General features: G+C 33.5%; 2 protein-coding genes across 5 annotated transcripts in view; one reads left to right on the top strand and one right to left on the bottom strand.

Moving 5' to 3' along the window:
• The window catches only part of LOC123709249 (protein ELYS), a 38,612-nt gene extending 32,590 nt beyond the window's left edge, over positions 1–6,022 (top strand). For 3 of the 4 annotated variants that reach the window (XM_045660402.1, XM_045660403.1, XM_045660401.1), the window contains 6 exons: positions 902–1,014; positions 1,754–1,813; positions 2,401–2,484; positions 3,136–3,254; positions 5,283–5,404; positions 5,895–6,022. In XM_045660402.1, the coding sequence (XP_045516358.1) occupies positions 902–1,014; positions 1,754–1,813; positions 2,401–2,484; positions 3,136–3,254; positions 5,283–5,404; positions 5,895–5,937 (541 nt within the window). In that variant the 3' untranslated portion in view covers positions 5,938–6,022. The remainder of the gene's footprint in view (positions 1–901; positions 1,015–1,753; positions 1,814–2,400; positions 2,485–3,135; positions 3,255–5,282; positions 5,405–5,894) is intronic. The other variant, XM_045660404.1, reaches the window with a different exon arrangement.
• Positions 6,023–8,284: 2,262 nt separating this feature from the next.
• Positions 8,285–14,612, bottom strand: LOC123709779 (putative sodium-coupled neutral amino acid transporter 10). The gene is made up of 10 exons (XM_045661319.1): positions 14,362–14,612; positions 14,133–14,250; positions 13,765–13,921; positions 13,556–13,679; positions 12,947–13,068; positions 12,653–12,801; positions 12,141–12,277; positions 11,073–11,309; positions 10,548–10,707; positions 8,285–10,467 (listed from the first exon to the last, which is right to left on the bottom strand). Exons 1-10 carry the CDS (start codon positions 14,443–14,445, stop codon positions 9,185–9,187), a joined length of 2,571 nt encoding a protein of 856 aa, XP_045517275.1. The 5' UTR covers positions 14,446–14,612; the 3' UTR covers positions 8,285–9,184.
• Between the last annotated feature and the right edge of the window lie 1,097 nt (positions 14,613–15,709).

Genomic DNA, 15,709 nt, shown 5'->3' with positions numbered 1-15,709 from the left:
AATTAATAGGTGACGCGGTGACGAATCAAAAACAAATTCACAAAGGGCTGGATAAATATTAGCTCAAAGACCTCTGGTCAAACTGAAACTAACTCAAAATAACTTTATTCATCATCAGAAAAGATGTTAAATTGATTCTGAATTTACATTTACTACCAATTTGCAAGTCAAGGGCGTAGACAAGAAGAACTGGAAAGAAACTCTCCGCCACTCTTTTGAATCGTCAAATATCGAGTCATACAAGTTGATTGAACTGGAGCAAATCAATCCCAAGAATTAGGATCATTTAAACAATCGTCAAATTTATAAAAAGCGTTATTGATTAATTTACCTATAATTTCACTTAGGAGTTTGTTGTAAAAACGATACAATTTCCATATAAGGAGTGGCTTATCTTCCGGAGCCTGGTTGGTAGTACCCTGCAAATATAATGCACTCCTTTTATAATACTATCAGTGAAAGGCCAACTAAGATTAGAGTTCGAATTATTCTTGCAATTTGTATTTTAATATTTAATTCATCTATGCATTACCGGTAAAATTAGAAACCTTTCGTAAAAAGAACTCCCCCAAAACATACTTTGACAACTTTTAGTTATAAATAGGTGTAAATACTTCATTTTCGTTTTAAATATAATAATTAAAGCGTAACTTAATAATCTTTTAAAACGATAGGCGTGCGTCGTTTGTCATAAAACTTCCAGATTGAGAGTTATATGTTGGGTCGAGTCGAGGTCTTGTTATATGTGAAAAATATGATGGGTTTTGGAATACGAAACTTAGCACTCAGAAGCCCCTAAATATAGTAATCTTGTGTAAGTCCAAGTGTTCCGCGTCATAGCACAACGAATTATAAAGTATGTCATCAATTTAAACGATTTAATAGAAATAATTATTTTCAGAATAACTCGTCACCAAAAAGCTGTATTGGAGCGTTCGGTCTTATCGCCTGCGCGTGCGACGCGTGCGCAGGAATCTGATCCTCTGAGACAACTCGATATAACAGATCATGAAGGTTCATTATTTACTTTTATATTTGTTTAGCTTTAATATTCTACTGACCTAACATAATAACTACAAAGATTTATTAAATGATTTTTTTTAATATTTACCAATACAGCGCTTTACATTCGGTATAGCATGTATAATGTTTAGTTCCAAAAAGCCTCAAATAATATTTGAAAACTATTATATTATTTGTAAATTTTCATTGTGTAAGCTTAGTTATGAGTTGACTGTTAGATGTCGCTTTTGATATGCTATTTCACGCTATAACAACACTAATGCTAGCCACGTAAGGTTGAAATTCTCTTTCAATGTTTATTCGATGTTTTTATTAGCCCATTACTAAAATTTACAATCAGAACTATTTTTCCTTAAGAAAAAACCAGTTTTAAAGGGATTGAAGCTATGTATTATTATTAAAAACTTATAATTATTTACATAATTTTAATTTTTTTTCGGACGTTTCGCGTGCTTTTCAGCGTGCGTGGTCACGGTGACTGAAGACAAAAGGTGTTGAATGTCAAAAGTATCACAGCTGCAGAGAAAGTTGTGTTATCTGTATTTATTGTCCGATTCAATCCGTTTAAAAAGTGTTTTTCTTAATGTGTAAAAGTTATGTTAACAAAAGACAATACTATTTTTCCTGCTTTAATTAAACGCTTTGCTTAGTTTAATTCCAGCTTCATAAATGAGCTAGACAAACCCTAGTATGTACAGTGCATGAAACTAATAGCTCTCACTAATGTTAGGCACCCCAGATCGAGTGGAGTTTCAAATTTCTCCCCCATCTTCAGCTACCAAACTACGCGGTAAGTCGCTTCGAATGTCTTTTCATGTCAAAACCCCTGCAGCAGCAATTGATCAGTGTTCTCCTAGAGCATCGTTTCTCTATAAATATAAATACAAACTATATATTTTACAAAAGTCACTTTTTGGCTTTTTCGTGGGTCGCGACGTGGATGAGAAACGATGGTCTTGAGCTTTCAAGGTGCGATTCTTATCCCTGGAGTCGTAAGTTCCATCACCTTCTGTGCACCAATGTAGTTTGTCTATGTGCGCATTTAACATTCGTTTGAACAGTGAGGGAAAACATCGTGAGGTAACCGCTTTGTATTAGACCTTAAAAGTCAATTGCGTACGGCACGGAACTGATACAGACATCTGAGGCCCAGACCTAAATGGTTGTAGGGCCATTAGTAAGTACGCAAGTAGTTTGACAAATAATATATACAAGAAAAAAAATCACCATTCATCGCTACATAAGAACTCTCTAGGAACATTATCTTTTTGCGGGTCATATTGCCTGGCTTCAGTATTTCATTAGTGAACAAAATTGTATTTAATTGTAGTGAACAAATTTGCCACGATTTTTTCTTAATATTCGTATGTAATACAGGCCGACGCGCGACGTCGGAGGTTAAGACTGTGGTGAAACCTGCTAGAATTGGTCAGCGCAGCGCATCCGTGGATGTAGTCGCTGGTAAGTGCAGTAAGAAATACGAAGAAAAAGATTTCGTCATAATTTAAATTTACATATTTGTAAGAGCGTGAAAAGCGGCCTTATGACGGACTTTTGTGGTCGTTGGCAGTTTTGTGTACAGGAATTTTCAAAATAAAAGCGTTTTGGTACAATGTCTTGCTCTTTATAATTTAACACTTAATCACAAAACAAATTACACTAGATTAAATAGGTTTAATAGAAAATACAATCCAATAGGTCATTGTGTATTTGTCAACTGACTCAGCCGCCATTACTCGTGACGTCACTTACCCTATTCGGTGTTACCAGCCATATTTTATATTAACAATAAAAACAATATTTAATAAATTTAAGAAATCGAGCTTTTATTAATTTAATATAATTCGATTAATTTTTGTTATTTTGATTAAAATTTGTAAATTTAAATTATGAAGATATACTATTTCTGGCAACATTGCATAAACAATTTTAATTACGATATAGGGCAAAGATTACTCCACAAAGTTTGTATCATAAGGGGATTTCCATTAAAACTGGCTGCCATTTCTAAAGTCAATAAAAATTGATAACGACCGCCTCAATCTTGTACTCAGCTTTAATAATTCAAATACTAGATCAAATATAAGTTTTTTGTCGAATTAACCTTTCCAGGTGAACCAGGGGCGGAGTCACCCTTAGGCACGCCCACTCGTGGTAGACGCGCGTCGTTTACACGCGCCATTCAAGCCATACACACACCCAAAGGACGAAGGGCTAGTACAGATGTTAAGGTAATTATTTGTTACAATCTCTGACTTATATTGAACTTGAATTTTCTACCACAGCGTATCATTTAAATGTATTGTACGAGCCATGGCTGTACATTTTGCTCACTCAGGCTTTCTTAGTTTGATAAGCGTGATGATCCCTATGTACGAGCCAAGGCTGTACATTTTGCTCACTCAGGCTTTCTTAGTTTGATAAGCGTGATGATCCCTATGTACGAGCCAAGGCTGTACATTTTGATCACTCAGGCTTTCTTAGTTTGATAAGCGTGATGATCCCTATGTACCAGCCAAGGCTGTACACTTTGCTCACTCAGGCTTTCTTAGTTTGATACGCGTAATGATCCCTATGTACGAGCCAAGGCTGTACATTTTGCTCACTCAGGCTTTCTTAGTTTGATAAGCGTAATGATCCCTATGTACGAGCCAAGACTGTACATTTTGCTCACTCAGGCTTTCTTAGTTTGATAAGCGTAATGATCCCTATGTACGAGCCAAGGCTGTACATTTTGCTCACTCAGGCTTTCTTAGTTTGATAAGCGTAATGATCCCTATGTACCAGCCAAGGCTGTACACTTTGCTCACTCAGGCTTTCTTAGTTTGATAAGCGTAATGATCCCTATGTACGAGCCAAGGCTGTACATTTTGCTCACTCAGGCTTTCTTAGTTTGATAAGCGTGATGATCCATATGTACGAGCCAAGGCTGTACATTTTGCTCACTCAGGCTTTCTTAGTTTGATAAGCGTAATGATCCCTGTGTACGAGCCAAGGCTGTACATTTTGCTCACTCAGGCTTTCTTAGTTTGATAAGCGTGATGATCCATATGTACGTGCCAAGGCTGTACATTTTGATCACTTATAAGCTTGACGATTTCCTAAATTGTCAGAGTTACGCCCCAAGAGTATAGCCAGACGCCGGCAGTCTCTTCTACATTACAGTTATTCGTTTCATAGCAATTAACTTAATCATAGGAGTTACACCCCGAGAGCATAGCCTAACTAAGGCACTCTCTTTGACTGTTAAAATTGTATTCATTAGGTACATAGCAATTAGCACGTCATTATTTCGCTCATATTCTATTGTAATACGCGAGTGGTTAATATAGAGTAAAAAACCTCTATTATTATTTAAAGCACGCAGGAACCGTACATGTATATTTAATGTTTTAATACTTTATTTGGCGTTATTATTTGTCTCCTATTAAAATAACTGGCAAATCAATTGTAGGCATGGCAACAGAAAAATTATTTAAACGTATAGAATACAAAATAAACAAAGTAAATGAAATGTGTACAATTGTTTTCAAAACGTCTGTCATATTTCTTGAGGAGTGGTCACCCTCAAACTCACACTTACTTTATTCATATAACCATGTACACTTATGAGCGTCAACAGAAAAGATGTTAAATTAATTCTTACATTTGCAAGTCAAGGTCGTAGAGCGGGCAAGAAACTCTCCGCAACTCTTTTTATTTGCTAAGTTTTGAGTCATACAATTGCTTGAACTGGAGCAAATCAATCCCAAGGATTAGGATCATTTCAATATTCGTCAAATCTAATATGTCGCAGTAAAGTAGTTAAATCAGAGAGTTAATTGAATCTCTAGACAGTTAATTAAATGTCGATATTCAATCAAGTCGCTAGCATTTTTAATTAAATAAAGCAGCGTCGACAACGTTTAACTAACTGTCTGACCGAGAGCCAGCGTGTTGATTAAAAATGTAAAACAAGACTCCGCCATGATTGTTTCATTTGTTATTGTTATTTCGGTTTGATCGTGAAGAACTGAGAGCTTGGAATTTCTGTGTTTTGCTTTATTGGTTAATGGTTAATGGTTAGGTTAGTCTTGTTGCTTAGGAACGTTTAGGAAACGTTTCGTTCACTCACTTGTCTGACGGAACTTTAGCGACTTGATTGAATATCGATTTTTAATTAACCGTCTAGAGATTCAATTAACTCTGATTTAACTACTTTACTGCGACTTGTATATCGTAACCGGACCGATTTTTATTACACTTAACGAATAAATCAGAGGGACATGGAAAGTAACCCGGCTTCTCCCGCGGGTTCGGATACAAGTGCGATCACTCCGACCCGTCGAAGCACGCGTAGAGCTTCCATACAATCTTCTAACACTCGAGAACCGGGCAAAAGGTATGTCAAAGATACAAATTTGACCAATATGTGTGTTTTTTTTTAATTGTATATCAAGTATTGTGGTCTATTTAGGCATCCAAGCAGATTAATCCAATCTGTGCACTAGATTTCTTAAGTGTATGTTTGGCGACAAATTACTCGGAGATTGTCAAAATTAGTTAAGTGTTGAGCAGTGTTGTCCTAGTGGCTTTAGCGTACGACTCACACCTGTGGTCGTAGATTCGATTCCCGGATTTTTTTCCATGTGCGCATTTAACCTTCGCCGGAATGGTGAAGGAAAAAAACATCGTGACTAAACCAACATGTCTTGTATCTAAAAAGTTGATGGCGTGTGTCAGTCACAGGTGGCTGCTACCTACTTGTCTATTAGATTGAAAAATGATCATGAAATAGATTCTGAGGCATAGACCTAATAAAAAGAGTACGTGTGTTGTGCTCCATTTAGTTTTAATTTCAGGTTTATCACCTTAGTAAATTACTTTTACAGAACTCGAAAGGTCGCAGAGAAGAAGCAAGATGTTCAGGAATAATGGATACTTAGGTTAATTTAATTTATAATGTTGGGCGACCTGGATTTGTAATATAACATTAGTCAAATAAATACTTTTTTTATAATTCCTCTTTTAATAATAAAATCATATCCCAATCTTTATCATAAATAGACCAGTCCTATTGGTTAATTTTATTTATTTACAAAATTATACAATCTAAATGGTATATTACCTCATAATAAAAGGCCGGCAACGCACTCGCGAGCCCTCTGGCATTGAGTGTCCATGGGCGACGGTATAACAACATCAGATGAGCCTGCCCGTCCTGCCCGTTTGCCCCGTTTTATTTTATTTAAAAAAAAACGTTAAACCACCGTAATTTGTGTTATGGTAACAATAGCAGTCTTGTGAATATAAAACATAAAATAAATTATTTAGTTACTCGTGGTGGAATTATTAATCGCATATCAATATATTTTCATCATTTTTATGCTTTTATTATTTCACTACAAATTTACTAAATGCCTAACAAAACAAGTACTGCATATAATTCGAAAATATACATCAGCATGACTACTATTTTCCTCATAATGCGATACAAATAAATTTAATTAGGTACGAAAATACTGCATGCTTATCATAACTGCTGACTGCACAGCAAATTAACCAGAGCGAATGTAGATGATACTTGTATATTATTGAGCACCACAAAACTTGCTCATCACATTTGTCGTAGTTTTCAAGAAGACATGCTCGCCAAATTGAATAATATAGCAACGATTTATTTTTTCACTGCATTTGTCGGGGCTTAACCGCATACCTCGCGCGTAAGAGCGAAATAGAAATATTTCGTGAGTGTTTGTTTATATTCATTTAATGTTTTGTTGCGCCGGCGCCCCGGAGTGATAACCTGATAAGAAACAATTTATAATTGCAATATTTCTGATAATTAGTTTGCATTTGACTTTTTCTATTGTTAATAACTGATATATATAATAAATTAACTGATATTCCATGGAATTTGACGCTTTGATACCTACTTCAAGTAACATACAACAAAGTTATGTGCTCGTGTATTCGTAAAGTGAACCAGAGCCGCAAGAGGAACCATTTAACAAACGAATGAGATTTTACCAACGGTAAAAAACAGTATTACCGTTATTAAAGCCAACTACCGCGTTCTTTAGTGTTCAGCACAAATTTATTTACTTTTTGAGTCAAACTCCGATGCTGCCTCAGGTTGCGATCGTGATCATGAGAATAATGAGCCAAAGCCCTTGTTTACGACGCAGCGAAAAGCATTCAAAATGGTTTTCAACTTTTGTGAAAATGTGTTCGGCACACCCAAAAAAAAACACACAACAATGTAGAAAAATTGATCTACTCGTTGCATTCAGCTGCCTCTCCTACGTTATTTCAACGTGCGTTTTTACGTAAACATGATGCTTAGCATATTTCAAACAGGAGTGGGTTTCACTTAATCCAAATTGGTATCTTGGATAAGCCGAAGGTTCTCCAGTGGCAAACAATGCTCTAGAATCATTGAATAGAGGTATAAAAGACAGCCACACTTTGTGAGAACGACTTCCTTTGTCTAGATTGCTTTCAGTCGCAACAAACATGGTCAAGGAATGATCGGAAAATCATAAACTAGAGCCATTTATAACTGTACCTCCGATAAAACTGAAATACTGGACTCTCGATGGGCGAAACTTGACAAAAATTTCAAATTCTTAGAATCTGATTCCGGACTTAAATACTTACATAGAAAGGTCAACAGCAAATAACATTCCATTTAATCAAGATTGGAAAACTTTTGATGCTTTTTTGCCCACCCAACAAACCGCCTGGATGAACGGAAAATGCTTCTGCCCCATTTTTTTAAAGAACTTAACGTGCAAGCATATCATCGGATTTGCGATCCGACTCAAGTACATGGCACCACCTGCAGAAGCCAAAAATGTACCTATTGGGTAAAAAAGAAGCGTGGACGCCCACGAAACAAGATCTGCCTTAATAATGCAATAAAAAAGTTACTATTTGTATCTAATTTTATTTGCTGATCTCATTATGTCGTACTTAATAAATAATAAGATTGTAACCAATAAAATGCAGTTTTATTTAGAAAAACTACTGTAAGTAATATACAAGTAGATGCTATATTTAGAAAAAAAGAGTTCATAGGTATTATTAGCTTTGCATTGGTTAAAAAGCTTTGCTTTAAGATAAATAGGCGTACGCCGCGAACATTGTAGTTTATTTAGTCGTATTTTTCTGTGCAATCATTATTTTTGATGGCAATTCGGATTATTGCATACAAAAGCTTTTTTACTTGTGTTTTAAACCACCCTTACTTAGGGAATTAAATATTTAAATAAAAATACGATTTACATAAATATTAAAATACTTTATTAGCACTCAGTCAAGCGATCACATACATGATTCATAACTAGAAATATCACCCCTAAAACATGATCAAGAAAGCTTTATAAGCGCCAGTTCTTCAACGATTGGAATTATGACTATTCGTTTTTAGTACAAATGTTCTTATTATCTCAATTAATTTCTTTGTCACGGATTGACAGACCCAAACAGCCTTAATTATGGTCCACAGTAAGGCATAAGCATTAATAACGAGCAACTGAATATTTTACGCCACCTACCAGTTTCAATTAAAAAAAAATCTTAATTAGGGCCGAAATAGAGTTTGCACGAACAATTTAATATATGTTTAATTAACATTAAATAATCAATAAAATACCCAACAATTATAAAACCAGCTCTCACAAAAATGAGATCAAAGATCGATAGTCAACCCTTAAACTCCTTACTTATAAACGCTTCTCAACTTAAGCGGTTGCTATCATTTTATTTAAATAGTAGCTTTTGTAGAGTAAATGCATTTTATAGAACAAAATAAGAGCTTTTTTAGAGGTCGAAGCTTTATGAGTAAGGAGTATGCTACATAAAACAACAGTGGGCTGAACTTCCTAAATAAATAAATGCAAATTAATCAAACAAATCATAAATATTAAACAATCTAGTGTTTTTTAATACATTATTTATTTACCTTCAATAATACTCAAAAGTCAGAAAAATCTAGAATTTCTGTTACAAAGATTATGTCTCAATAAAAACATTTTTTTTTTTTGGAAATACGTTTTGAAATCTGTCCAATACTTACATTTTCTATTGGATTGGAATTTTGTACCTTTAATACACTTTATAAAAATACACAATTAATATACAATGGCTGAATTAAAATAATTTAAGTAAGGTTATAAAGTTATTGGTTTTGTTTATCTTCAACGTAACTTTTTAGAGATCTTATGTGTACCGGTCGCAAATTGGAAAGAACATTATTTAAATCCACTTTTGGCAAAATTTCACTTTGTTCTACCTCCTTGTTTATTAAATTTTCACAAATCTCCCTGTCTTCAGGTTTCAAAGTTGTCTTTTCCGTACAATCGACGACTTCTCGCTTCTGTCTTTGTACAGATATTGTATCAACGTTATCTATATTTTTAGCACCATTTTGTTCGACTAACTTCGGTTGGTAATTCTTGTTTATTTTAGAGCTTCCGCTTAAAGCTATTGCTAGAGGAACACTTCCAACGCTATTTTTTAATTTAATTGGCAGTTGATCTTCGCCTTGTTTGTACGATTGTGGCTCATCCGGGGAATGCGAGTGTTTTGATTTGATATTTTCATTCATCTCTTGTTTCTGAGGTAGCGGAGGAATATCGTTAGCCTTTTCTTTATTTCTTAAATCTGTCTTTGCTTCTTCGGCGCGTACTTTCATTGGCTCGGAATTTTCACGATAATTATCTTCGTTTGGTTTCTGAACTTCTTTTTCTACGATTTCTTCTATAACATTAACAGATTTTTCTTTAAGTTCTCTGTTTTTGATTGCGTCTAAATTTTCTGCAGTTTTCTTCAAAATGTTTACATCATCTATTTCTTGTTCGGGTTTCTTTTCGCCTTTAACTTCAAGCGGTTTATCCGAAACTCCAGTTAAACTTTGTATCGCCATATTAGCGATCTTCTGAATGCTCTCCACGGCAATTTTTTTAGTTTCCTCGTCATCATTTTCCTTTTTATTCTTTTCCAATTCGTTTTTGGTCTTTCTTAGTTTATCTAATATTTCTTTTTGTTCTTTTATCAACTCTTTTTGTTCCTGCCCGTGTTGTTTGATTGTTTCCATTAATTGTTTATGTTTATCCATGTCGACTTTTTCTTGGTGTGATTTTACTTCTTTGGCCTTCTCTTCAATGTCTTTAACTTCTTCACCTACGTTTTTTACTTTGACTATGTTAGGATTTGCTTGACCATTTTGTTTTTCTTTGTCTATAGCTTTTCCATTTTGTAATTGCTCATCCGATGTTTTTATATTCAGTTCTTTTTCTTTGTCATCAGGAATAATGTCTTTTTTATCTTCAATTACAGATTTAGGTTTCTCATTTGACTGTGACTCAGGTGGTACAGGATTTGGTGGTAAGGCTACTGAATCTTTTACATCGTTGTTGTTCTTATCTTTTTTGGGTTCAATTGCATGGGGTTTAGGTATTCCTGAATAAAAAATAAAAGTAATATTTTGGCCTAAGTTTAATACTTTTGTATTAAAGATGAATAATTTTAACGTCACTTACCTTCTGTCTTCTCCATTTTTTCAAAGAAATCTTCAACAATTTTATCGATTTTTTCTTGTGTTATGAACTTCTCGTCATACTTGTCTCTCGTGTTTTCTGCTGCTTGTAAGTTTGCATATGTGCCGAGTACAAGTATTATTAATCCCAGTACAACTGTAAACTTATATACAAACACAGTTTAATTATTTAACGTTATTAATCTTAGATGGATTTACTTTCACTATACAATAATTAGATTAAACTCAACTAATATTTGATGAATGTTGTGGTATTGTCAGCAAATTAAAAATTTCAATATAAGATTCAATATATTTTAAGTTTATTTATGCAACAAAATTAGTACAATATGCATTATAATTAGTAATTTACTGGAACTTCTGTTATGTTGATTAGAGATTCAATATACGATTTTAAGTTTATTTATGCAACAAAATTAGTACAATATGCATTATAATTATTAATTTACTGGAATTTCTGTACGTTGTTGTTAATAGTACATAAATTTAATAATATTTATAAACTTACCTTAGCCAACACCCGTTCGTTGGTATTCTTAAACGTGACATTAATAAAGCAAGCGGCCGGGAACACCACACACACCAACACTCCAATAGTAGACCCCACCAACCCCAGAACTAACTCAACGTTCGGTAACAAGAGGCTGATGAAGAGGGAAACAGCGATTATCGCGACTGTTATACACCGGAACGTGCTTTCTGGTATTGAGTGGTTTATTATGTGATCATGGTGTGAGGGATGGACCTAAAATTATGTTTGCTATTAATTCAAAAGGCTCTTCGATATAATGCGATACTAATCTCACAGCGTTATGACCTACGATGTCTACTGTGGATTGCTGCTGCTGATATTAACTCCATATTTGTGCTGCAGAAGCGATCGATTTTGGGTATTTGTTGTGTTTAACCAAGGGCGTAAGTACGGTATTGGTTTATATTATGACACTATCTGGTCAATATATTATTGAAGCCTTACGATGAACTACTCCTTACACGGAAATTGTATTCGTTTTGACAAAAACTGCTAAGCGAAATTAGAGATTATTCTCTATCTTTGATTATTCAAATGTAAATTAATCAATAAAGATTTTTATAATTGCTTAATTTTCCTAAAATATGAAGATTAATACGTCATATCAAATAGTAATACAGATTAATAGTACAGTCAGAACCGTTTATGATGACATCGTTTTACGTCAATATAGACCAAAATCAAAGGTCCCGACTGAATTCTAGTTGTTTATAACAACGACTATCGGTTTATACGACCAAATATGAGTCGTAACTTTGAGGTTGTTATAGTAGATTTTGACTGTATTTTTTATTATTATTTCTAACTTAGCTGTAAAATTGTCTTCTTGCTGGTAGGCTCGGCGGACACAAATTCATTAAATCGTCTCGATACGTGTAATAATATGATATGTGTTTTATTTGATAGAGGGGAAAAGCAGGCAGTAGGCTCATTATGTTAATACCACGTACGGTCACTCACACTGCGAGAAGTGCGACAAGTGCGTCGCCGACCTATCACGAATTGGTTATTCTTATTTCTTTTTAAACAAACTTTAGTACTCACTTTCCGATACAAAAAAGAGTAAAGACTGGCCCGACAGGGGAATATTATTAGTGGAAAACTGCAGGCAACTGACATCACGAAGCCTAGTTTAATGACGTCACTCGCCATTGTAGGACTTAAACTCATTAGGACGTTGCCTGAAATATGTAATTATACCTTACAATATTAAAATATTTTCGGATTAAATCACGTTTTATATCACATTTTGTTATAAACAGTTTCAGATCTGTGTGTGCGTGTTAAAATGGCTTCTGTGACTGACACATTTCATTCACTAGGGTCCAAGAGTAAGATATCAAAACTTAACGCTAAGTAGGACTTCCATACGTCACATGCACAACTTTGACATACGGGAGGCATAGTTTTTGAATCTAAATCTTCAACTGGGTTAAACCGATTCCTTTTCGATGTTTTATACCAACCAATGTCAAAGAATTTAAAAAAAAATCTTAATAAACGCAAAATGGGTTTTACTCACACACATATCTGCAATTAAAAATACGACAAGTTACCTGATATTTGATTTTCGCTAAACGCAATATATCCAAACAGTCCGAGTGTGAAATAAACAGATGCGCATATATTGATAGCATTTTTTGTCACAACATTCATTTTCTCAAGCGACAGCGATGGCAACGATTCAAATATTTCAAACAACTGCCTAAAATAATTAACAAATTAAATCTAAAAATAATAACAGAGTTACAAATTAGATGCAGCGCTGGACACACTAAGCAAATATGTATGTAGGATAAGAATTAGTATATAGATGAACATTGTAAGAGTATAATTTCATATATACTTACGTCTGACAAAACAATGCCATGGAAAAGATAGGCACACATTGCAACAATCCTGATGGTCTCCACATTTCAATACGATTTTGCCAGTCTGGTGCAAACATTTGAGAACCAGCTTCAAATATAACCTATGCATATATTTCAATTAGAGCTTGCGTTATTGCTTTGTTCAAACATAAGTATTTCTGTTTGTGTATAAATTAGAATATTATTTTATTTTTGAAATGATAATTTTTTTTATAATTTTACAAGGAGACATGCACTCGGAATGTGTTATGGTCTCAATATAATATTTATTTATTATTCTATTGCCTTAACACATTTTTATATAAAATTCAATAAATTTATGCAAAGACCCATATGGTTGTTTTTTTTTTAAATTACTAGCAGTAATAAATTAATACAAAATACTTGTACATAATTAAATTCTGTTTAAACTTAATATAAAAATACATGATACTAAATATCATATCGCTGTAAAGCATGCAAAACATGGGTTTTCTTTAAATTTAAAATTATGTAAATAATTATAAGTTTATAATAATAATACATAGCTTTAATCCTTTTAAAAAGTGTTTTTTTAATGATACTAAATACCTAAGAATGGATAAGTACCTTTATAACCAAACAGAAATAGAATGCAATAGTTGCTGCACTGACATTACTCAAACTGTCGACATTTCTTAGAAGACCAAGTGGAAGCACACATACTAGAGATACTATTACCATAATTGATGTTCTGAAATTTAAATCAAAAAAATTATATTTATTCTTAGTTCCATAAATTAGTTTTTACAATTGCACAGTATAATTTAAGTACATACCTTAACATATCACTTTGGTTAATATTAAACATTTTTGATATAATCTGTGGGCCAAGGTCACCAACCACCACAAAATATGCAATACATGTTCCCATTAGGAACCCAATAATACCAACTTCAACAGCCATCTTTCCCGATGGACCAAACACATGAAATGCTGTAAAACATAAAACAATTGAAACTATATATTTTGTAAGACCTTAGTTTAAATAAACTCTCAGAGTTTTAGCAGATTAATTAAAGATTTATTTTGGGCAAAATTAAACTTAAATAATATCTACATATATACAATGAATTTTACTTACATACTTATTAATTATAATGATGACTTAAATGATTTTTATAGTAACTATGTTTTCTTCACTTACCAAGAAACTCATAATTTCTTCTCCTTGTGATGATTGCAGCTTTTAAAAGGAAATAACAGCAGAGTCTTGATACTAAACCCATAGATATTAAAATTAAAGTTGCTAAGAGTGCACCACACTAAAACAAAAGGGTTTCTTCTTATTTACGATTGCAAGATAAAGATAGAATAAACACCATTTTTTTTTAAATAAGGGTGATTAAAATATGTAAGATAAACAGTTTACTTACTTGTTGAAAACAAAAAGGCATGGCCAATATGCCTACTCCAATAATACTATTAGCTAATGTTACAGACTGGCCTGTAGTTCCCATTGTGATAAAATTTAACACACTTTTAATAGAATGAAAATGGTAAAAGGTTTTTCAAAATACATCCCGTCGTATTGTTTTACAATAAAGAAAAACAACAACTTCAATTTTTTATTGTTGTGACATCTACAGAAGGATGTTTTTATCCGAATCCGATAGATACGTGGGGATTTCGGATTTTTAGACTGACGATTGACATGTCATTACAACTCAGGGATATGATGGCTCGTTCTGTTCTACGCAGTCCAAGAAATTTCCTCAAAAGCGTTGTGCGTTAAAATTGCTGCAGTTCACCGATTAATTATTAAATAAGAGAGTTTTGCGCAATTAAAACTTGCTTGTACAGTAAAAGTATTAGGTAACATGTCCGTTCCTGTATGTTCTCATGATCTCTACCAGCAAGTATGCGCTTTCCGTTTCGCTTTTAATTACGTTTAAACCAAATTTCATTAGGTACAGCTAAATCCCTACGAAATCTAATGAATTATACCCTAAAACCCCCATCAAGAACTTAGTAGGGTAGAGCTAAGGAAAAACATTGTACCTTCGTTTATAAAAAATCTAAGGAACTTCTTTGGCACCCCTTCAATCGTGTCCCCATAATAAGGGGACCTACGCGCCTGATCTAACTTTAGATCCTATGCTATAGTCGCAGAGTATTTTTATTCGGAGAGGCACTAAAGGCCATTACCTCACATTTGTTATAATTAAAGTCGAGTTTATTTAATTCGCTCCAATGCAGCAGTTTATGCAAATCAAGTTGCATACACAGACATTGCTAGTCTTAACTACTTCAAAAAACTTAACTTCGTCGGCAAATAATAGGACGTTGGAAGATTTAATAACATTTAGAAAGTCATTAATCATTATCATCGATCCCAGGTTTGAACCCTGGCTAATACCGGAACTTGTTGGATAAGGCGAGATATATTGTCCATATTTAATATATTGGTTACGATTTGATAGGTGACTAGAAAAAAACTTAAGCAAGACAGGTCCACACCCAATTGTAGCCAACTTTTGGAGAAGAATGTCAGTGTCTACAAAAATTATGAAAAAAACAAGTAGCATCAAGTTTTATATATTTGAAAATTTACTAAGTGTTAAGAATTAAAAGTTAACTGAAGTAACTTTTTGAAATTAAAAAAGAAGAATTCTATAATCAAACCACTTCATTACATTATTATAACACTACAATATATAAGTGTAGTATCAGAGGATAAAAAAATTATCAATGCAATGGACAATATATGTATGTTTCAACAAC

This window comes from Pieris brassicae, chromosome 5 (assembly GCF_905147105.1).
Source record: "Pieris brassicae chromosome 5, ilPieBrab1.1, whole genome shotgun sequence".
Taxonomy (NCBI): Eukaryota; Metazoa; Arthropoda; class Insecta; order Lepidoptera; family Pieridae; genus Pieris; species Pieris brassicae.
The sequence above is the reverse complement of the archived record's forward strand: the minus strand, read 5'-3'. Positions and strand labels throughout refer to the sequence as shown.

What these genes read in the sequence shown, in the direction of transcription:
- LOC123709779 (XM_045661319.1), bottom strand. Translation starts at nt 14,445, where the DNA reads ATGGGAACTACAGGCCAGTCTGTAACATTAGCTAATAGTATTATTGGA. An exon ending in ATTTCTGTTTGGTTATAAAG is followed by an intron (nt 13,069 to 13,555) that starts GTACTTATCCAT and finishes ATATATGCATAG; the next exon opens with GTTATATTTGAAGCTGGTTC. An exon ending in ACTCTTTTTTGTATCGGAAA is followed by an intron (nt 11,310 to 12,140) that starts GTGAGTACTAAA and finishes ACATAATTTTAG; the next exon opens with GTCCATCCCTCACACCATGA.